Raw genomic sequence first — 22,534 nt, 5'->3', positions numbered from 1 at the left:
ATTTTGCATGCAAGCAGTATCGTTCGTCTCCCAGTGAGCACAAAACCAAAGGCAGAAGGTTGGCTGTATCTAAACGTCAGAAGGGATGTAAATAGGTTGGCAGATGTTTTCACGTAAACACACTACATTAGCTCTATTTACCACTAATTCCTTTATGTTTTACCCTGATATAGCCTGTCTATGTCCTAGCCGGTTATAAAACTATCACATTTCAACCTAATCTAGTCAGTCTTTCACTGAACATACACTCTATTATGTCATACCATCTAGACGTTCAGTTAACCGGCTAGATTTGGTTCAACGTGGAGGTTTTCTTGCTGGCTAGGAGCCAGACCATATGGAAGTCAAACCAGAGTTGAATTACGGTTCAATTGAGCTAACCTAGTCCTTTATGTCAAAACATGTCAACCTACATTTCCACCCTTTTAGACGTCTACATTCCATTTCTATTTGGGCTTGTGCTTAATGGGCTTTTTAACTTCTTTAAAAGCGTGAGCAAACTTTCATATCTAGCAGTAGTCTATGTGAAAAAAGTACCTTTGCACTCAAGTTTTTATTGTATTTCAGATGCTTGTTTAACATCACAGAATATGGGAAGTCTATAGGTGCGGTCTGTTTTATATATTGTTCATAGTCCCTCCACCACTCTCTAATTGGCCATCTTCCACTGTGGTCTGAAGACGCATCTCTTCAGACTATACCTGGACTAATTAACTATCACCACTCTACAGATCATTTCTATCACTTAAATTCCTGTCTTTCATGCCACTCCTGTTACATGTACCTCCATTCCAGCACTTATTGTACTTTGTATCATCGGCCTGATGTTGTAGCTTGAACTGCCCCCTAGTTTGACTTAGCATAGGTTAGGTCAGAGTAATGTTCACTGTGTGAACTGGACTTTGTGTTCTTGGCTATGAACTGTACAAAATGAGTACTGTACCTTGTCGGACCTGTGTTCTGTAGTTGTTCCAATGACCTTTGATATGCACTTTTGTACGTCGCTTTGGATAAAAGCCAAATCTGCCAAATAAATGTAATGTAATAAGCAACCTCATCTCGGCCATGGTTAGTATACTTACTTTGTACAATAGGCTGTGATCTTGTCAAACTTTATTTACATGCCCATTCTGCAGAAAACATATTATTTAAACTATTCCTTTGAATAATTTGTGGTCATTTCATTGGTGCTACTTTCATTTTCTGATATGCAAAGATTGCTGAGAAATATGTCTTTGTATTCTATTGTCCAATATCAAGTGTCTATTTGCCATAGCTGGTAGATACAGTTTTGCTGGTCAAACTGTATGGTCAGCTGGCTAGCTGAGGAAGATAGCAAACAGTAGTCCTTGCTACAACTAAAGGTATGCCTTATAAACCTTATAAACACTGAAACTGAAAACGGACCAGGAGAGAAGGGTAGACAGCTCGGGAGCTGAAATGGAAGGGCATGATAATTTTGTAAATGAAGGCTCGTCATAAACGGTCAAATGAGTGAGTGCATACAGTGCTTTTCAATGGGCCACCACACCGTTTGTCTCCGCAGTTGTTTTTTGAAATATATATTTATATAGAAAAGTGCTACGGTAACCACCTGCGCCCCACCACCCCCCACCCCCACCCCCACCCCCAATCACAGCTGTGTCGATCCGGGATATGCATACCTCTCATAACCTACATTTGCATGCATTGCTGTTTTCAGTTATTCATAACAAACACAGTACGAAAAGAAATTATATCTGAAGAAAAACACATTTTCAACATACAAAAATGCCAAGTTAGTCTCACATACAGAGCACTGTCTTTAAGTCATTAGGACTTGCAAAATCTAGGCCCACCACTAAAAGTACTGGTATCAAATTCGGCCAAGTCACAATAAACAATATTGCCTACCTTAGTAGTGTCTTTTCTCATCTTACCATCTGAACATATTTGTGGCCATTGAAACTTTTAAGTGTTACATCAAAGTATCACATAAAACAATTTACTGCATGGAAAAAGGCATCATTAAATGAATGTTTTAAACAGCCGATGAACACTTACATACCAGAAAGGATATGTTTACACTTGCTTGTCAAGTTCATTTTACAAAATGTACTCTCCTATTTGCAACATTTCTGATTTTGTGATTGTAAATACTGTACATGCATGCATACATTTATACATGCATCCAACAACCAACGAAAAATAATTTGTATTCGGATGAAAACTGGAAGTGGGCGTGGGGTAAACTGGGAGTGGGAGAAATTTAAAATGGCAGCTGTATAACATGCCAAAAATCTCAGATCTTTACCATTATAATCACTGGCTCTGCTATTGTTGAGATATGAAAGCATGAATGTTATGGTTTTACAATGACATCAACAATTATACAATTTAACAACAGGTAACTTTCTTATTAAAGCTGTATTTAACAAACAATTACCTGTATGTTATATAGCCATAACAGGCTTTTATAACACTGAGGTAAACAAACAGTCAAATCAAGTTTCAAACAACGGCAAAATGTTTTTATAAATGAAAACATAGTTTCTTATCCTTATTCTAAACTGCATGAACCCCGCCACCACTCCTATCTGTGGGACACTTAAGTCAATTATAAACTGAAAAAATGCTTTTATAATTAAAAAATAGTTCCTCATCTTTATTTTGAACTACTTCTCCTTGGAGTGCACCTTTACATAGCCTATGCACAATTGTTCTCCTTTTGTCAATTCCACAGAGAACACACAGCTTTTGTGGTTTGCTGGGACTGCACGCACAATCTGTTATATTTCATGCAGTTGTCATGTAGCTATTTTATAAAGTTTACTCAAAGTCTCAGATTCAGTGAAAACCCGAAAATGGCATTTGTTGGTGGAGTTATAAGCCTATCGTTTCAATAATAACAGCATCCACAATTATTCATACCCACCCCAATGGCTTTATTGGGAAATTCATAACAAAACACCGGTCATTCAGTTGCTGAATAGCATGCTGGAGTAGACAGCAACACTTTGCGCACCTGGGTAAAAGCACCTGTTGTTCGTTGTTTGTCTATTGTCTGGCGGGGGATTTTGTGAAGAAAATGGCACATACCGCCTGTATTCCTTTACTGAGTCAATTTTTTTTTTTTTTGAATTTGAAAAATGCAGTTTAAGGCCAAATATTGAGGAAAGTCGTGGAAGGAGGAGCATATAGCATTTGTGGCATTGGGGTAATTTTAATATTAAGTTCCCCGAAGCACAGTGGCATCGCTCTGGCCTATCTAGTGTTAAAAGAGAAACAATCACTCGTTGTCTAACTGCAGGTGTGTGTTGCAGATGATCAGATTTTGGCCGGTCGCCATGGAGACAGGCCAATCAGTCATGTGCTCGAACATGTCAGGCGGAGCACAGCCGACGGACGTGCTGCCATTGCTCGGTGTTGCTCTCTAAAAAAGAGTGTGAAGTGCTGTGATTTTCGGCACAGTGGCAGAACCTGCAGGGAACGTTAAGAAGTGTGCTTTGATGGTCATGCAGTTTCATGGGTGAAAGATTTCTAGACTCTTCTGGGGGCCCTACTGGACACACACACACACGCATGCGCACGCTCACGTTCGTGCACGAGCATGTGGACACACATGCATAAGCACACACACAAACACGCACACGCATGCACACAAACACACACACGTGCACCCACACAAACACACACGCGCACGCTCATGTTTGTGGACGAGCGTATGGACACACATGCACCCACACACATACACACACGCACACGTGTGCCCGCACACACACAAACACACACACGTGTGCCCACACAAACACACACTCGCACCAAGGCTTTTGCTCTCTTTCACGGCTGATATCAGGACAGAATGTTCAGCAATAGAGCCAAGTACCAGTGGCTCCAGAGACGTTTACGGTCTGAAAATCAATATTGCGGAGGCGGGGCGGGGGGCTGGGAGGGGGGCGGGGTGGGGGGCTGGGAAGGGGAGGGAGGGTGGGACAACAGGAAAAGTCTTGTCTTTTGCAGCCGCAGGTTTGAGCCTGGACGATGTCATCCACTCTGATAGAGCACTCTCTGAGCACAATTGTTACACAGTATTCTCATAAAGTGTATTTATTGGACTATTGGACACATGAACTGTTAGATTTGATTTAACTACTTTGTGGCTATTATCAGGAACCCCCCGAGGTTGTATTTAAATAATGATAACTAGTGTGAATTTAAGACAGTGGTAGCACTACATCACAGTCATTTATGCTGTGTTAGCCAAATAAAGCAAGGGCATGCAGCAGGCAAACATACCCTTTCCTGAAGCGTGATGCTGTACTTGTTGTTCACCTGCAGATCAGATTAAGACAATCATAGGCATCTACAGCTGAGGTAAACAGCATGTTCAATTACATTCTGAATAAATGAACGGTGTCTTGTTTTTTTGGAAAGCTTACTTCTTAAAAGATTTTCTGTGGATGATTGAGTGAGCAAAATGTGTTTTCCAGTGAAGTGAAAACATTTGTGAAGTTTTCTGTCAGTATTTATTATACGCACGCATGCCATTGATAATTTAGGGTCGAGAATGACAAAAACCTGGCAAAAATACACACACACACACACAAATGTGCGTATTCATGCACACTCACACATTCACACATACGCACACACACACACACACACTCATGTGTACACACAAATAAACACAGGCAGGCCACATGCAAGTACACACATAGTAAGGCACATGCTTGCAAATGCAAACGGGGGGCACTGTAAGGGTGGGGGGGGGGATTACAAGGGCCCTAACTGACAAAAAACTAGAATACATCGGGTGGTGGGGCCCAATGTGAGATCTTTTTGTGGGGCCCCAAATCCCTGGTGGCACCTCGACACAGACACACACACGCTCCTGACACACACACACACACACACACACACACACACAATACAGAGTTCTACGATGCTGACAGAGTCACATGTCTTGTGGAAGACCCTTTTTGCTAGTAACGCTCCTGTGATTCTGGACACTCCAGACTGAGTCAGCAGGCAGGTTAGGGGTCCGCATCCCGTCCTGTCTCCCCCCGTTTTCCCAGTGAAGGACTGCGCCCTGATCAAAAACACGTGGCCTCTTCTTCCCCCCCCCCCCCCCCCCCCCGCCCATCCTCTGGCAGCTCTCTGGGCATGAAAAAAAAAAAAAAAAAAGAGAGAGAACGAAAAAGAAAAATGTCTTCACTTTCCCATTTTCATCCCCGCTCAAAACGGCCATGAGTTTTGTTTCATTGGTAACACATTTCGGTGAGCTGCGGGGAGGCCCTCGGCCCGTGTGATGCGTTAAATGTGCCGAGGACGGTCCGAGCAGAAGGGCATATCTCTTCTGATTATGGATCACCGTTCAGACAGACAACAGAGGCCAGCAGCCCAGCCGTATCTCAGGATGAAAGAGACGCGGTGGCAGATAACCAGGCTCCATCGCACGCAGTTACAACTCCGCTAGCCGGAGGTAACGTTAGCAACGGACATGGCCCTTCACATGATACAAGCACAGGTGGTCGCCCAAGAAATTAGTTCCAATGTTCTGTGATTCTTTTGGAAGAGAACATAAGTTATTTAAACCCAGGCTCAGTAAATTAGACCGAAGACAAACATGTTGAAACAATTTTGCGTATAACTGTATTTCTTTTTCTGTTTTGTAGAAGTTGAGAGCACAGTTACTGTTATTTTTTGATTCAGTTCCCTTTCTTGGTTGACTTCACTGATGAAACGTTATGACTATAGCAAAGATTTTAGTTAAATTAGAACCTATAAAAAAATCAACAGTGCATTTTACTTTATTCTTTACTTATACAACCTCTTTAGCGTTTACTCAGTTTTTACTAAACAAAAAAAATAAAATGTTGCGTAAATATATATATATATATATATATAGATAGAGAGAGAGAGAGAGAGATAGAGAGAGAGAAAGAATTGCTTTTTCATGGTATCATTTTGAATTTCTGCCAAAGTTGAAAGTGTTCCAGCTTTGTGCAATATAACCTGGAGCTGGAATGATCAGACATTTCTGCTGTGAAGGATCTGTTCTTACCAGTAATGCCACGCTCAACGTGCATTGGGATGGAACGGCATTTAGAATATTTATCAGCCTTTACTACCGTGTTTTTTCTGTCACTAATATTCGTGACCAACAGGCAGTTTTTTCCCCTATCTTCCCTCATGCTATGACTGTCTCCATAAGTTGCATATCTAAAAAAGATTTCTCTTTAACACTAATGTTATTAGTGTCATAGCAGCGTAATCGTTTATATTCCTAGCAATATACTGCATCAATTTAGCACACTACATTACTTAATAAAGAGTATACTAAGAATGGACAGGAATCAGTCTGACACTGACAGCTGAAAATAATATAACAGGCTCTCTTCCCCATAGAATCTATTCAAGCATTACTCAAATCCTTCATTATCTCTCTGCTACAGTTTATCCTTTGCAAAAGGAACAAATATTTCAAGATTAAAAAGAAACTGGGTTGGTCAGCCTGCATAAAACGCAGATGCACATTCTGGCCGTGAAATGCTTTCCATAAAAACAGGAAAGCAGGTTAGCATATACTGTTCCTAAAAAAAATTATTTATATTTACATATTTCATGTCTGCTGAGGCTTTGAAGTGCTGACATATACTATCAACAAGTGGATGATCTGAGACACTTGGAAGTGGCTTCTCTGAAACAGATGTAGGCATTTGACAAATATTACACCACATTTCACATGATGGAAGGCATTGCCTGACAACTGACTTAGAAGTTCAAGTAAATGTCCATCTCCTCTGTCTTTCTTTTTGGATTATATTTTGGGATATTAACGTTATAGGTACATGTATAGGTGTGTAAAGAGGTCAGCTTGTAATGATATTTATTTTTACAATGCTAATACAAAATTTATGCTAATATGCTAATGGCAATGCTAATACACAGCATAGTGGGCAAAAGAAACTACACTGCTTTAACTGTGATGAGTTCTCTGTTTACACGGACATCAAAAAGACCGCAAGCTGGCAAATTAATGGTTACTAGGGGTTTGTGTGTGAGGTCAGGTCATATCCATGTTCCAGGTGGGTGTAGTATAACTTGTGAGTTTAACTGTGAGGAATTCCCTATTCGCGGTGACATCAAAAGGACAGCAGACGGACCAGTTAAAGGTTACTAGGGGCAACGTGTGAGGTCAGCTGATGGCAGTATTCCGGTTGGTTGGGCGTGTTTGACCCCCCTGTGGAGGTGACGCCATGTGGAGTTCATTGCACCTGAATTACGTGCCAGTCAGTGAATTTTCAGTGTGAAGACTCCCTTGTGGGGGAAGAATTTCAGCGAGGCCTCTGTTTCCGCTAATTTGTGCAAATCCAAAGCTGCGAAGGACAAGACGCAGAGAAGAGATCATTCTGAATCGCCGTCGACTTATTGACTGTGCACTGTGGATTGACTGTGTGGATTCCGGTTCTCATAAACTGTATTGATGTCTTTTAAAAAAAAATTAGGATCCCCATTAGCTGTTACCATCGAAACAGCTACTCTTCCTGGGGTCCACATAGAACAAAATACATACAAATTTATAAAAAGGGACTGTGAGGGAGTGGGGGTTTTGGGAGACCAACCGCGACTGAGCAGGGGGTTATTTAAGCTATTCACCAGAGGTAAAATAGCCACAAAGTCTCAAGAGACAAGGACAGCGGAAAAATAAGGGAAAGGAAAACAATACTCCTTAGGGAGAGTATCCCAAAGAAAAGCTCTACACAACCCACGTACTGGGTAAAAAAACTAAAGCTTAAGGAGTATGAAAATAAAACTGCCGGAGCAGAAAACAGACCTCGAACCGAGGCTGAAAAAGTAACACCCTAAAGAAAGAATACTGAGCTTAGATTGTGGCACTAACTTGTTGCCAACAATCTAAAAAAGCTAAAGACTGTTGTGCTAATTTTATAGCCACAACAATCCAATATCGCAACTCAATCCTTTACCTTTACCTTTACCTTTACCTTTACCTTTACCTTTACCTTTACCTTTACCTTTACCTTTACCTTTACCTTTACCTTTACCTTTACCTTTACCTTTACCTTTACCTCGTTTGTCAGAATACCGGCTCTCGTGCAACATAAGTGACACTGAAGCAAAGCTCATCAGCTTGCTTGGGGTTTAAATAAAACGCCAACAGGTGCAAATTGTAAAAAGAAATTTGCACGTGTATAATTCAATCAACTCAATGGCCGTAATAACTGAAGAAAAGGCGCATAAAAAACCAATGGCTGTAATAACTGAAGAAAAGGTGCAGGAAGGAAAAGAAATGGTGGCATCAGCCAAAACCATGACAGGGACAAAGTAAAACAACAACAACAAAACTATAAACAATCGATAAAAGAAAGAAAACATTCAAGACAACAGCAAAGAGAAACAATAATGGACAAATCACAAATACAGAGGTTGCAAGGTCAACAACCTCCAAAAGGTGCTAAGTCTAGTTGAAACAAAAAGAGAAGCTAGCAGTTACACAAGTGCTAGAAAAACATGAGGCATCAAGACAAAAACTAATAATGAATTAATACCGTGAGACTCTTAAATTCAAACACAGTGAACTCTTCAATCAAATTCAGAAAAGTTACTTTAGGTAAGCTTTTTTTAGGTAAGTTTTTTTAAATTGTCTTTTGCTTTTCATCTCTGTAATCTGTGAAGGCAAGGAGTTCCATATCGACATTGCTCTACACATAACTGTCTTTTTCATGAAATTTGACCTAGGCCTAGGGACTGTGGAACGGCCCATCTGTACATGTCTGGTAGTGTAGTTATGCCTGTTACTAGTGTAATGTATCATTCTGTATAAGTATTTAGGTTTCTTTGCTACACATATACTTCTGAAAAATAACAACAGATTTTTAGGTGTTACCATGGGAGTCTGCTGTAAGTAGTAAATTTGGTTTTATGCCACCCTTAAAATATCATCTGGAACTGTCAGCGGAAGTCTCATTGGAGCTAAGATGAAATCCTATAACATTGATCATACTGCAGGCACAAATTCATGTTTCATGAAGCTTTTTTTCTTTTGTTGCCTTGTGCTATTCAAGCCTGAATTGCAAAGTTATGTTAAAAATCTGCAAAAAATTTAAGCCCAGGAAAACAGACGATGTGGGGTATTGTTGAAATAACTCCAATGTAAATAATCATGGATTGTAACAGTGCCTGCATACACAATAAACAAAAAAATATATAAACGTGTAGTTGGTGATGAGGTCCGAGTCAGTGAAAAAGAAAAAAAGCTAAGGCATTCTTCTATGCTGAAAGAGGTACTGAAATATGTTTATTGCATTGCATTATGGTTCTGCCAAAATGCATCATTGCTTTTTAACTTGCCATGTAATAAGGCTGTTTTAATATTCTTTCATCAAACATGCCTTGTTTTTTTTTGTTTTTTTTCCAGTGTTCTTTTCTTAAGTTTCTTTGCTCAAAAAAAAAGTTTATGCTTTGGTTTGAGGAAACCAAATGCCTTGAACCATTTCAGTGTGTAACTTTATCAGTTCAGGTGTTCACTGTTCACTGTTCAATCTTTTTTTTTTTCTTCAAAATTTAGTTATTCTGAGTTTTTTAATTTCTTGGAGAAACTTAATTAAGTTAGGGAAACTGTATTTAGGTTTTACAGTGTTAGTTGATTTACTGTGTAACTAAGGTTCTTAAATGGTAAATTAGTTAGTGGCGTTGAAAGCAAGCAGCACCTGTACCAGGTTTGGCTTCTGCACTTCCCTGCAAGGTAGTGATCCAGGGTAGTATGCTCCTCTCTATAGCAGGATGGAGACAGCAGGTCCTGAGCACGCCCCTTACTGCAGCGGGAAGGGGACAGCAGGCCCTGAGCACGCCCCTTACTGCAGCGGGAAGGGGGCAGCAGCTCCTGAGCACGCCCCTCTCTGCAGCAGGAAGGGGACAGCAGGCCCTGAGCACGCCCCTCTCTACAGCAGGAAGGGGACAGCAGGTCCTGAGCACGCCCCTTACTGCAGCGGGAAGGGGACAGCAGGTCCTGAGCACGCCCCTTACTGCAGCAGGAAGGGGGCAGCAGGTCCTGAGCACGCCCCTTACTGCAGCAGGAAGGGGGCAGCAGCTCCTGAGCACGCCCCTCTCTGCAGCAGGAAGGGGACAGCAGGTCCTGAGCACGCCCCTCTCTACAGCAGGAAGGGGACAGTAGATCCTGAGCACGCCCCTTACTGCAGCCGGAAGGGGACAGCAGGTCCTGAGCACGCCCCTTACTGCAGCGGGAAGGGGACAGCAGGTCCTGAGCACGCCCCTTACTGCAGCGGGAAGGAGACAGCAGGTCCTGAGCACGCCCCTTACTGCAGCGGGAAGGGGGCAGCAGGTCCTGAGCATGCCCCTTACTGCAGCGGGAAGGGGACAGCAGGTCCTGAGCACGCCCCTTACTGCAGCGGGAAGGGGACAGCAGGTCCTGAGCACGCCCCTTACTGCAGCAGGAAGGGGGCAGCAGGTCCTGAGCACGCCCCTTACTGCAGCAGGAAGGGGACAGTAGATCCTGAGCACGCCCCTTACTGCAGCGGGAAGGGGACAGAAGGCCCTGAGCACGCCCCTTACTGCAGCGGGAAGGGGACAGCAGGTCCTGAGCACGCCCCTTACTGCAGCGGGAAGGGGACAGCAGGTCCTGAGCACGCCCCTTACTGCAGCGGGAAGGGGGCAGCAGGTCCTGAGCACGCCCCTTACTGCAGCGGGAAGGGGGCAGCAGGCCCTGAGTACGCCCCTCTCTATAGCAGGAAGGGGGCAGTCTGTCTCGATAAGGACCCAACAGCAGGCAGGACCTGTGCTCCTAGGCCCCGCAGTGTGACTAATCCCCTCTTACTCCAGCGCTCCAGTGTTTCTGGGGTCTGGTATGTTTTTGTAGCGATCAAAGCGTCACTTTCATCCCCCCTCCCCCAGATTAAGCATGAAAAATCAGGAGAAGTCATGAAGCTGGGAATATAAAAATCCGAAAACACATGTCTGCGGAAAAAAGGAATAAAGCTCCAGAATTTGGATGCTGTGCCCTTTTTTTCTGGAGATGGACCGCAAAAATGCTAAAACCGCTCGCGTCAAAAGTTTGACTTGAAACCGCCACACCCCCTGGGTGATTCAGGAACATCATTGGTTAATTAAATACGTCCTGACTTGGCTGTCATACCAATTTCCCCTCATGATGTATGTGGGATTCCACCCATTCATGTTAAGGAATGGAAGCTTATACAGGTTTACTATAAGCTTTGTAGCAGCAGGTGCCCCTGGAAACACGCGGGAGGGAGACGCGCTGAGTAAGCGTTGTGTTTGTGTCTGCGCAGCCGCCAGAGATGTCCCTGAGGACTGCAGGAGTTGTCTGGTCTGCTCCAGAGAGAACGGCTGTGAGAGTTGTCCGGAGAAGCTCTTCCTCTTCCTCAGCAGGGAGGACATGCGGCACCACGGGTCCTGCCTGCACTCCTGTCCCGCGGGACACTACGGCATGAGGGGCCAGGACATGAACCTGTGTTTGAGTGAGTGTGCTGTACCTGTTAGCCTGTGTTTGAGTGAGTGTGCTGTACCCGTTAGCCTGTGTTTGAGTGAATGTGCTGTACCTTTTAACCTGTGTTTGAGTGAGTGTGCTGTATCCGTTAGCCTGTGTTTGAGTGAGTGTGCTGTACCTTTTAACTTGTGTTTGAGTGAGTGTGCTGTACCTTTTAACCTGTGTTTGAGTGAGTGTGCTGTACCTTTTAACCTGTGTTTGAGTGAGTGTGCTGTATCCGTTAGCCTGTGTTTGAGTGAGTGTGCTGTACCCGTTAGCCTGTGTTTGAGTGAGTGTGCTGTACCCGTTAGCCTGTGTTTGAGTGAATGTGCTGTACCTTTTAACCTGTGTTTGAGTGAGTGTGCTGTATCCGTTAGCCTGTGTTTGAGTGAGTGTGCTGTACCTGTTAGCCTGTGTTTGAGTGAGTGTGCTGTATCCATTAGCCTGTGTTTGAGTGAGTGTGCTGTATCCGTTAGCCTGTGTTTGAGTGAGTGTGCTGTATCCATTAGCCTGTGTTTGAGTGAGCGTGCTGTACCTTTTAACCTGTGTTTGAGTGAGTGTGCTGTATCAGTTAGCCTGTGTTTGAGTGAGTGTGCTGTATCCGTTAGCCTGTGTTTGAGTGAGTGTGCTGTATTCGTTAGCCTGTGTTTGAGTGAGTGTGCTGTATCTGTTAGCCTGTGTTTGAGTGAGTGTGCTGTATCAGTTAGCCTGTGTTTGAGGGAGTGTGCTGTATCCGTTAGCCTGTGTTTGAGTGAGTGTGCTGTACCCGTTAGCCTGTGTTTGAGTGAGTGTGCTATATCCGTTAGCCTGTGTTTTGTGCTCCTCAGTTAAGAATGTTAAATTACACATAACAGACTCATGACACAAAAGATGTCTGAAAATATCTTCAGCCCAGGTCACCTTATAAACCCTTAAATACATTCTTAAAAGATTCACTTTGGAAGGCAATGTAAGCAAGTGTGTTGCATGAACATCCAACTTGTAGAGGTCAGTCATTTCCTAAATGGAGGGCATGGTGGGAAAAAAAATCACCACTTAAGTGTTCCACTTATCAAAAGTCAAATTTTGACCAAAAAAAAAATATATATATATATATTCAAACCCAAATACATACTGACCCAAGATCCAAGCAGGTCAGCGTCTGTTGCGTGCTGATCAGGTCCCAGATGAGTACGATAGATGATAGTTCATGTATACAGTGTGGTTGATCGTAGGCAACTATAGTGGAGCAGAGTGTTTCTCACCAATCAGGATTAGAGGGAAAAGACAGAGGAGGCGGTATTTGGAGAATGGTAAATGGACTGCATTTATATAGCGCTTTTATCCAAAGCGCTTTACAATTGATGCCTCTCATTCGCCAGAGCAGTTAGGGGTTAGGGGTTAGGTGTCTTGCTCAAGGACACTTCGACACGCCCAGGGCGGGGTTTGAACCGGCAACCCTCCAACTGCCAGACAATCGGCCTTACCTCCTGAGCTATGTCGTGTGGAAAAATATTTTAGGGCCAGAAGTAGTTGCTAGTTCCTGTAGTTAACTACACCTTCACTGGAATGTTGGGCCCTCTCTTGGGTCAGGTCACAGGAGATCCAGAACCGGAAAATGTTTTACAGGATTTTGGGTTATAAATCCACAGGTGCCATTTGGGTCAAGTTCCACTTCTCAAATCCCTGAATAACTCATGCCTCTTTCTAGGGAGGGCCCGTATTTCAAACGCAGGTGCTTGGAATGCGAATCTTCACTTGCTTATTTCATATGTGATGCGAGTTGATTGCTTTTGTTTTTTGTAGTTATACGTACCTCCATGCCACCTGAGCCACAACCTACACCTCCAACATTAAAGTATGACAAAAAGGTCACCAATGAGGCGTAATAAAATTTCACTTGCCAAGCAAACAGTAACAAAAAAGTGAATATTATTATACTTGAGGGAAAAATATTTTCTACTTGAGAGAAAAAAGTTTCTAAGTATCATTATAAGGCTAAAACACTTGTTACTACTTTTTTGCTTTTTTGCAATGAAGGTATATTTTTGGCATTTTGTGCTTTATAACAGACTAGCACGGTTCAGCCCAGCTTTAGTTGTGTCTCACTTTCTATGGGTTGTCTCTTACACCTGGGCTGGGTCGTTCTATGGGGCGTTTCTATCAGTTCAACAGGCCACAGTACATTCAGGGCATTGTTCCAATTTTCGATGAGACAAGAACATTGGGCTGTATCGTTCCATTTGACCCATTACACGGCCGCCTGGTTAACTGTCATATAGAATACAGAGTAACTATTCTGATATGTAAAAGTCCTGTTTCGTTTTGCCCCACTGAAACCTTAAACTCCTTCTGGGAGACCCTGTTCCTTGGACTCCGCGTACCGCGGACTTCAGCTGCTCTCTCTCCGCAGCGAGCACACAGTGTAATGTGCCCCTGAGCTTTGGAACCCATCCCAGTGCAACCAGAATATTCATATTTTCAAAAATAAAATAAAAAACACATCTCACAAAACGTATCTGTTTATTCTGGCGTATTCCTATCCCTTCTCAATATTTTTAAACTTTTCCATCTGATTAGTTCCAACTCATTTTTTTTCTGATTTATTTGTGTGTTTTAAAAATTACTGTCCTACAAACATTGTGTACTTGTTGTTTACTTTAAGAAAACTTTGTTTTGTTTTCTTATTTAATGTACAACTGTGTTCTTACACGAGCTATTTCACCACATATTATTGTTACCTGGCATACAGTAAGCATATGAACATGCTTTATAAGTGAAAGAAAGATCCCTGACTTGATGATGCTGCCACAGTTGACAAACTCTGGTGCAAATCTGGGGCCTGATTTACTAAGACCTTTAGCATGTGCAAAACGTTTTAGCACACACAAAACTAATAACACAACTAATGATTGGTGCAAAGATTTGCAAAGTTGGGTAAGGTATAAAAGTCCCAGGTTCAGAAGGTAAAAGTTCTCCCCAAACCTTTGTTCCAATCACCTGGATTTGCTATTTACTGTAGCACAATTCACCAGCCTGGCGGTAGAACTAATTAGTGAAATCAGGTGGATGAGTTCTTGGGTGGAAGAAACACATGGCAGGACTTTTATTTTCTGACCCCTGGACTTTCCACCTACGAATTAACCAAGTGACAAAAGCATGACAAAAGCATGTTGCATTGAAAATATTTTCAAAAATATTATTTATTTTCACTTAATGTAGGTTTCACCATAGTAGAGTATATGGCTCTTGAAACCAGAGACTTGTGTCCTCTGTAGGGGATAAAAATTAATTTCCAGGGCCAAGGAGGGCATGCTGCTGTTGGGGGGTACCTTCTGCCTACCCACTTACACTGCTTTAGCATTATTAATAAATGCATCTGACATTGTGTCTAACGACACACATTGGTCTAGGAACTACTAACAACACACATTGGTCTAGGAAACTACTAACAACACACATTGGTCTAGGAAACTACTAACAACACACATTGGTCTAGGAAACTACTAACAACACACATTGGTCTAGGAAAGTACTGTAGCTCCATACTATTTTATGTAGACCCAGACACCAGTCCCGGATCTAGACTGCTATGACTTGGGGGGGGGGGGGGCACCTTTTTTATCAAGGCACAGTGTGTGCAATACAGTTTACAGGCCTGCATTGCTTAGTGGTTTTTTTTTAAAACTCAAAATCATTCACTCTTTTCCATTTAATTTAATGCACATGCCCAATTATATGTGCTTGTGGTCGAGAGGTTAATATCAGACTCAGGCCGTGATAACGTAAGATTCCGCATTTTTTACACAGAAAAGAAGAGCCAAAATGGAGGCTCGTCTTAAGCTGCGTTATATAACTGCAGATATTGGACATTTGTGCTGTTTATTGATCTTAATATTTACACAGCCGTTGTTCAATATCAATGTTATTTGGCTAACAAAGTTAACGGCAAACAGAGAGTAAGCTGTGCGTACAGGACTTGGGAGAGCTTGAGCCCCCCAATTTATCACATAATTTGTGGTGAGTAGCTCAGCGGACCTGGGTCTAAAAATGCAAACAAACCCTTTAATAAATGCATGTTGATTACGGTTATCCTTATCTGAAATGTTACAGTATGATCAAGGTTTACCGTTTAGCACTGCCGCTTTGCCATATAAACGGCAGTGGCCCAATTAAAACTAGCAGGCTGACACCATCAGAAACCCAACAGAAATCCTCTTGAAAAGCACTTTATATACTCCTTATTTGATGGGCTTCTGATGAGCCTTCATTTACAAAATTATCAGCAACTCTCCCTCACTACCAGCTCCCGAGCTCTGATGCTCTTGACAGAAAGCAGCCCATTGCCAACCCATTTAGTTTCTCCATGTCTGATGCTGCTCCTCAGGTAGTTCTTGATTATTTTAAAAAATTCATAACATAGCAATTTCATAACAACCGCAGTAGCTTATACACTTACCTGATGATGCACAATATGCATTTTCGCAAGTTAGGAGACTGAGGCGTGTGTTGACAATCTCAGTTTTAAAACATGGCCTGAACGACGGCACTTGAGCAAGGAAGGTTGCTTTTTTAAAAAGCTATCCATCTCTGGCAACTTGTCTATACCTTTATCTTCTGAGATCCAATTTATATGGTATTTTGATACGCTTAGTTGTAGCTAGGACTCCTCTTTACTCTCTTCCTCAGCTAGCTGGATGACCTAACAATTTGACTGCCAAAACTAGCTAACAGTTATGCCAAAAAGACACTTGACATTGGACATGCACAGATATATTTTCCACCAATCTTTCGCATGTCAGAAAACAACACTCGTACCAAAGAAATGAACGCAAATAATTTAACTGAATAATTGAAACAATATGTTTTCTGCAGAATGGGCAGATAAGTTTCGCATGATCACAGACTGTTGTACAAAGAAAGTGTATCAACCATGATTGAGATGAGTTCGCTTATTGAACAATATATATAAAACAGACAGCACTAAGGAAATTAATCTGTATTTTCCAATGTTTAACCAGTGTCTTAAATGCAAGGGTCTGTGCATAAACATATTTTTTCATGGAGGACTAGTTATCTGAACGTGTGACTTGTTTGTGTTTAATGCTCACTTTTTTGCATCAGTAACAATAACAAAGATGCACAGTATATATTGTATAATAAGGAGTTTGGAACGGTATTACTGAGCTCATGTTACTTCTGTGTTCATCTGGAATTTTGTGGATGAAATGGAGAATTCATATTGCGCAATATTTAATTGACATGTCTATTATTGATAATGCTTTCCCTGATGTGTCTTACAGAATGCAAAGCTGCCAACTGTGAGAGGTGCTTCAATAAAGATTTCTGTACAAAATGCAAAGGTGGTTTCCAGCTCTTTAAAGGCAAATGCTTAACTACCTGCCCAGAAGGCACGATTCCACACCTAACAGACTGCATAGGTGAGTACTCAACCATCAGCGCTTCTGTCCTGTGCATTAGCTGCCCTGAGCTAGCTGTACAATTAATCTGTATGGCTGTATTTTAATTTTACTCATGCCTTTAAAACCGCCAGAGCTACAAAGGATTTAGAGAGTATTAAGTACAGCTATGGGGAACCCCCCCCCCCCCCCCACAGTTCCTGTGTGTACATTAAGTTTGCAGCAATAACATAATGTTTTCATTAACATGTTTACATTTCCACACAGATGGGTATCAGGCACACACGATGACACACGTTTGGTTTTAGCGCCTTCCAGGGATGGGAAGGTTACACTCAGCCAGGATGACAGTGTCTGGTGACGCTATCTTTGGCTTCATTTATGGACGGTTTAATTTAGTTCGGTTAGGATTTTGCCTTTCTCCGTATCACACATTGCTGACTTGGCACTCTTTAGCAATAGTGCTATGATGTGATTCATTGATTTCAGTAGTATTTCAGGTTTTATTATCAATAGTTTGGTTTGATTTAACGCTTGCCTTATTGCAGCTGCGAAAGTGAAGAGCCTGATATTGATGGGCTGGAATTGTACATCCGTTCAGCTTTCTGGTCAGTCAGTTATTTCGAAGTATATTAATGAGTTGGGGTAGTGGATAGTGCAATAGCACCTTTTACAGTTCATTACATTGCATTACATTATATTGCATTATATTGCATTCACTTACAGATGCTCTTTTTCTTTTGGACTACACTAATATAAGAGTGCTATAACACACAGCAAGTGCATTTATAATCAGTTAGTGCAAAATCAGCTGAATAAAATAGCCTACCAGTTAGTATTGTAAACAAAAACGCAGCTAGCCTATAAGAGTACTGCAACAAAAGGAAATGCAAATGAGAAAGAGGGTCAGGGGAGCCATGGTGCAGTCTGAAGAGTCGGGTCTTCAGTGTACGGCAGAAGATGAATCTGTGGGTCTCTGCTCTTCCGAGGTCTATCATGACCTTCAGAGAACCTTTACCAAATGGCGTTGCTAACAGAGATAATGCTCCTATGGGTTGGGATGCTGATTGAATAGAGACTGAAAACATTACGACTGCTGCACTGTAAGCGCACACGTGAAACATTCTGCATAGACATATTAAGGATTTCCTAGCCTGTGTTTTTGTTACTTCACTGAGAAAGGACAGGTCCTTGGATGAGCGCTGACAAGACTGTTGCAATTATATCCGTGAGGACAGGTCCTTGGCGACAGAGATTGAAATTTTAAATGGAGATGATATTTACTGGAACGGTCCTCTGAGAGAGAGAAAAAACAACGTGCTCCTAAATTAGGCAATGCTAAAGATACTGGATCTGATGACATATTACTCTGAAAAACGGAATCATACACTCTTCTCTCTTCAAGCATGGAAGCCAATACGTTTCCTTACATCTGCGTTCTGACTTGAAATTATCTGAAATCCCATGGTCTTGGCATATATACAGACAGATGACAAATGAAAGGGAAAAAAAAACCTGAATAAACGAGTGGAAAAACATATTGAATGCAGATTCTTCATACAGGTGTACGCCATGATACAATTAAGCAATAAACATCGTACCATGCTCTGGGGCATGTATAAAATGCTGGGTAGGCCCAATTGACCTCAATTTTGGATCAAGATAGCAGGAGGAAAAGATTTAAGGCACTTTGAAAGAGGGTTCATTATTGGGGAATGGATGGCAGGAGCTTCAGTCACAAAGAATGCTCAACTGGCTAGTGTTTCAAACAGTGATTAAAGTGACATCTGAATTTAGATCCAAGGGAAAGACATCAGTAAATAGGGTTGGAAATTGTGGTCGAAAGCACACATTCGATTGCTGTGATGATTGTGCATCAATGTGATATGAAAGGAAAAACACAAGAGCAACTCTTCCTCAGGTGACTGAGAATGTCAATGCAGGACATGATGTCAGCAAGAACAAATCGTCAACAACTACGCAGAGAGGGATGTTAGTGGGGTTGCAGTGCATAAATCCCTCAGTACAAAGACGAATACACATTTGAGAGTTCAGTGGTGCAAAAACCCCTACGGTTAGGGTATTCGGTGGCTCTGTTATGCTGTGGGGGGAATTTTCCTGGCATGGTTTGAGTCCACTTGTCCAATTAGAGGAAGGGTCGCTGCAAATCACTACAAAGAGTGATCACCTTTATTCTATGATTAAACATTTCTATTCTGATGGGAATGGTCTCTTCCAGGATGACAGTGCCCCCATCCACAGGGCATGAGGGGTTTGATGAATATGAAAACGATGTGAATCACAGTCACCAGATATCAACCCAATTGAACACCTATGCGAGATTTTGGAGATCAGGTGAATGACTTGGCCAGTCAACTGTTCTGTTTTTAGCTTTGAAAAACTAATTTGTTGCCTTAGCAGTGTGTTTGGCATCATTGGGCCTCATTCATAAAACATTTCTTAAATTATTCTTACTTTTGTTCTTAGAAATTTTCCCATGAAAAAACAATATGGGATTCATGATGGATGTGCAGACTTTTGTTTTTGAGCATATCCCAGGTGTATGAGATGCTGAATGCTGGCTGTTTGTAAATTTTATGCGCCATCCTGTTTATGTGATTTGTATAAGGAAACAGACATGAACAAATACAGGTAAGAAAAAAATGATGAATGCCTAAATGTTCTTGGAAACTTTCTTACACGCAGTTTACGATCAAATGTGATCGTACGCATGTTTTGTGAATGAGGCCCATTGCCTTGTAGGATGAAGCACCACCCAACAGAGTTTGGAGATATTTGGTTGAACTTGAGCAGGCAAGGTGCTTTTGTACACTTCAGAAGTCTTTTTTTACCGCTCCTATCAGCACTTACCTCATCAATGAAGACAAATGAGCCGGCTCCAGTGGCAGCCATAAATGCCCATACCATAACATTACCTCCACCGTGTTTGAAAAATGAGGAGAGGTGGCGATGGATCATGAGCAGTTCCTTTCTTTCTCCAAACTTTTCTCTATCCATCATTTTAGGTGCAGGTTAATACTCATCTCATCTATCTGTAAACATTTGTTCCAGAACAGTTTTCTAATGTAATTTTTTATCAAACTTTAACCGGACGACTTTGGTTCCTGAGGCCTACCAGTGGTTTGTATCTTGTAGTGAACCCTCTGAGGTTATGTGGCTGTAGTCTTCTCTTTCTTTGACTCATCTATTTCTAAAGGGGTTTGACACATCTACAGTTTTAAGGGGGTTATTCTTCACAATTGAAAATATTTGTTGGTCATCCACTACAGTGCTCTTCTGTGGCCTATCAGGTTGAGTTCACCTGTACGTTCTTGCTTCTTAGCAATGTACCAAACAGTTGATTTTGACACACTCAGTGTTTTGACTATGTCTCTGATTGAGTTATTCAGATTTTTCCACCCCATGATGGCCTGCTTTACTGGCATTGACACTTCTTTGGTCCCCGTGTTGAAATAAAACCGCAACAAACTAGAATGAACTCTAGACCTTTTGTTGGCTTTCTTATGCCTGAACTAATGACGCAACAACACACAGCTGGCCAAGGAAACGCTGAGCAGCCAATTGTCCAATTACATTTGGTCCCCCAAAATAGGGGGCGATTGTGTATAGAAAGGGCTGCCGTTCCAACGTGGTTCATGATATGGTTTCAAATAACTGCAAATTAAAGCTGACAGTCCACACTTTAACCGCATATGCATTGTTTCATTTCAAAACCAATGTGCTAGACTAGAGTGCAGAGCCAAAATAAAAATTATGCCACTGTTCAAATACTTATGGTCTACACTGTGCGTAGATTTGTACTATATTTTCTTCCCACTTTTTTTCTTCAATGACCTTTTTATTATTGTATACTGGGTAATATATTGTATATCCTGTATAATATATCCCTTATTATTGGCTTTTTAAAACTTCTACTTTGGTTCTTTCTCTCCTGTATTTTCTCTGTTTCAGAGCACACATGTGGGGAACTTTGAGTTGAATTATTATTATTATTATTATTATTGTTATTATGACGATTATTGTTATTGTTATAGTTATTACTGTTATTATTATTATTATCATTGTTATAATTATTATTATTATTATTGTAATTATTATTATGACTGTTATTGTTATAATTATTATTGTTATGATGATGATTGTTATAATTATTATTGTTATGATGATGATTGTTATAATTATTATTGTTATTATGCCTTCACGGAGCCCTGCTTGTTGCGGATAGTGAGGGGGGCATGTCCGTCTCTCTTTCAGAGGGCTGCCAGGTGCGTGAGTGGGGAGAGTGGAGCACCTGTGAGCGGAATGGGGTGCACTGCGGCTTCAGGTGGGGCAGGCAGACCCGGAGCAGAGAGTCCCACGGAGGCCAGGAGGGGGCGCCGCTGCCCTGTCCCACCCAGCACGAAAGCAGGAAGTGCCGGATGAGGAAGAGGTGTCCCGAAGGTAAGCCTGGTGTAAACCAGTACTTAGGTATGTAAGGTACATAACTTAGGTGACAGAGCTGGCTAAATTATATACAGTTGTTCTCCAATCAGCTTCAAGAGTATCTTTGTGGTAGCGGACGATTGGAATGTTGGTATTCTGAAGTGCTGGGAATGTCTACTGTACTACCTTTGGGGTAAAGGACACCCTGAGGGTGAATTCCAGCATGGGACTCTCCTCTGTTTGGTTTTTATTTCAGTTTAATTCAATCCAGTTTTATTTGTATTGCGGTTTTTTTACAGAGTACTGTAACAAAGACGCTTTACAGATTAGCAAGGCAAGAAGACAGAAAAGAACAAACTGAGAAATCTCAGGATGAACCCAAATGTAGAGGGGGAACCCATCCTCCACTGGACGGCCTGGTGTAATGCAGCAGTACAATGGAATGTAACAGAAATGTAATAAGAGATCTTTCACAGCAAATGCAATGGGTTAAACAGATTACAGTTGAGGTAATAGCTAACAGGAATACTCATAATAATAATAATAACAATAATAATAAGAACAATAATAATAATAACAATAGGTGGTTTTAAGAAGTGCAGAATGGTAATGACTTTTTAATATACCTACCAAAATCCACCTCCAGTCAAAATATTATTTTTATTTTTTTTCCCCATTTTATTTGGATAGTAGAGGCTCATTGTAATGTTTTCTGCATGATGTGTAAAACGGTGATTCTCAAACTGTCTTGCACGGCGTGCTGGTGTTCATTCCAACCTTAACTGCTACCCCTCTATTGTAAACCAGCTGATATTTATTTCTTAATTACGATTTCTAATGAGGGATGCTTCATCCTTTCCAGCCAAATTATGTCAGAATTATGGAGAGAAATGGCTTCATATTGGCAACCTGGACTTTTGATCAGTCATATTTCCCAATGGCTTAATTTTCTGTCATGTGGTATTAGACACATAATTTTTTCACAGAAAAGTTTAATTGTCTAAATTGAACACATTTAAGACTGACAGGTAAAATCAATGACATAAAATCTTATTTGTGTAGTTTTTTTTTATAGAGACTGTCACAAAGACGCTTTAGAGAAAACAGGAAATAGGAAAATTTGGCAGGACCAAGCCTCAACCCCCCTAAAAAATGAATGGGGATATATTCATTGAAAGAGTGGATGCCT

At 41.5% G+C, this 22,534-nt stretch overlaps 1 protein-coding gene across 1 annotated transcript in view; it reads left to right on the top strand.

Annotated features, from left to right (window-relative positions):
- Positions 1-22,534, top strand: part of rspo4 (R-spondin 4) — a 47,241-nt gene that overhangs the window by 4,119 nt on the left and 20,588 nt on the right. The window contains exons 2-4 of the mRNA XM_035389150.1: positions 11,307-11,495; positions 16,786-16,923; positions 21,178-21,363. Of these exons, the coding sequence (XP_035245041.1) occupies positions 11,307-11,495; positions 16,786-16,923; positions 21,178-21,363 (513 nt within the window). The remainder of the gene's footprint in view (positions 1-11,306; positions 11,496-16,785; positions 16,924-21,177; positions 21,364-22,534) is intronic.

The sequence above is a fragment of the Anguilla anguilla genome, chromosome 13, assembly GCF_013347855.1.
Source record: "Anguilla anguilla isolate fAngAng1 chromosome 13, fAngAng1.pri, whole genome shotgun sequence".
Taxonomy (NCBI): domain Eukaryota; kingdom Metazoa; phylum Chordata; class Actinopteri; order Anguilliformes; family Anguillidae; genus Anguilla; species Anguilla anguilla.
The sequence above is the reverse complement of the archived record's forward strand: the minus strand, read 5'-3'. Positions and strand labels throughout refer to the sequence as shown.